This window comes from Passer montanus, unplaced genomic scaffold (genome assembly GCF_014805655.1).
Source record: "Passer montanus isolate IOZ18808 unplaced genomic scaffold, ASM1480565v1 scaffold12271, whole genome shotgun sequence".
NCBI classification, from domain to species: Eukaryota; Metazoa; Chordata; class Aves; order Passeriformes; family Passeridae; genus Passer; species Passer montanus.
The window spans coordinates 1-280 of NW_024359025.1; the positions used below are offsets into that span (position 1 = coordinate 1).

Below are 280 nucleotides of genomic sequence, written 5' to 3' on the forward strand. Positions count from 1 at the left end.
CGGCCCCGCCGAGCGCTGGGGGGGCCCCCCCGAGGAGCCCCCCCGGAGGGGCCCCCCGTGCCTGGAGTGCCGGGGGCGGGGGGCCGGGGGGGGACACCCCCCGCTGCTGACGGTGGAGCCCCCGAGCGACAGCTCGGCCGACCTGAGTGACCGCTCGGACCGCGGCTCCATCAACCGGGGGGGCCCCTACGAGCCCGAGGGCGCCGGGGGGGGCACCTTGCCCCGCTCGGGGCCCCCCCACCGCTGCTTCCACCCCGAGGGGCCCCCCCCGCCGCCCCCC

At 83.6% G+C, this 280-nt stretch overlaps 1 protein-coding gene across 1 annotated transcript; it reads left to right on the forward strand.

The window, feature by feature from the left end:
- Positions 1–4: 4 nt before the first annotated feature.
- On the forward strand, positions 5–277 carry LOC120497147 (IQ motif and SEC7 domain-containing protein 2-like; the record flags this gene model as incomplete). The annotated part of the gene is made up of 1 exon (XM_039698291.1): positions 5–277. A coding segment is annotated over one exon (273 nt), but the record flags the coding sequence as incomplete, so codon positions are not given.
- Positions 278–280: the final 3 nt, after the last annotated feature.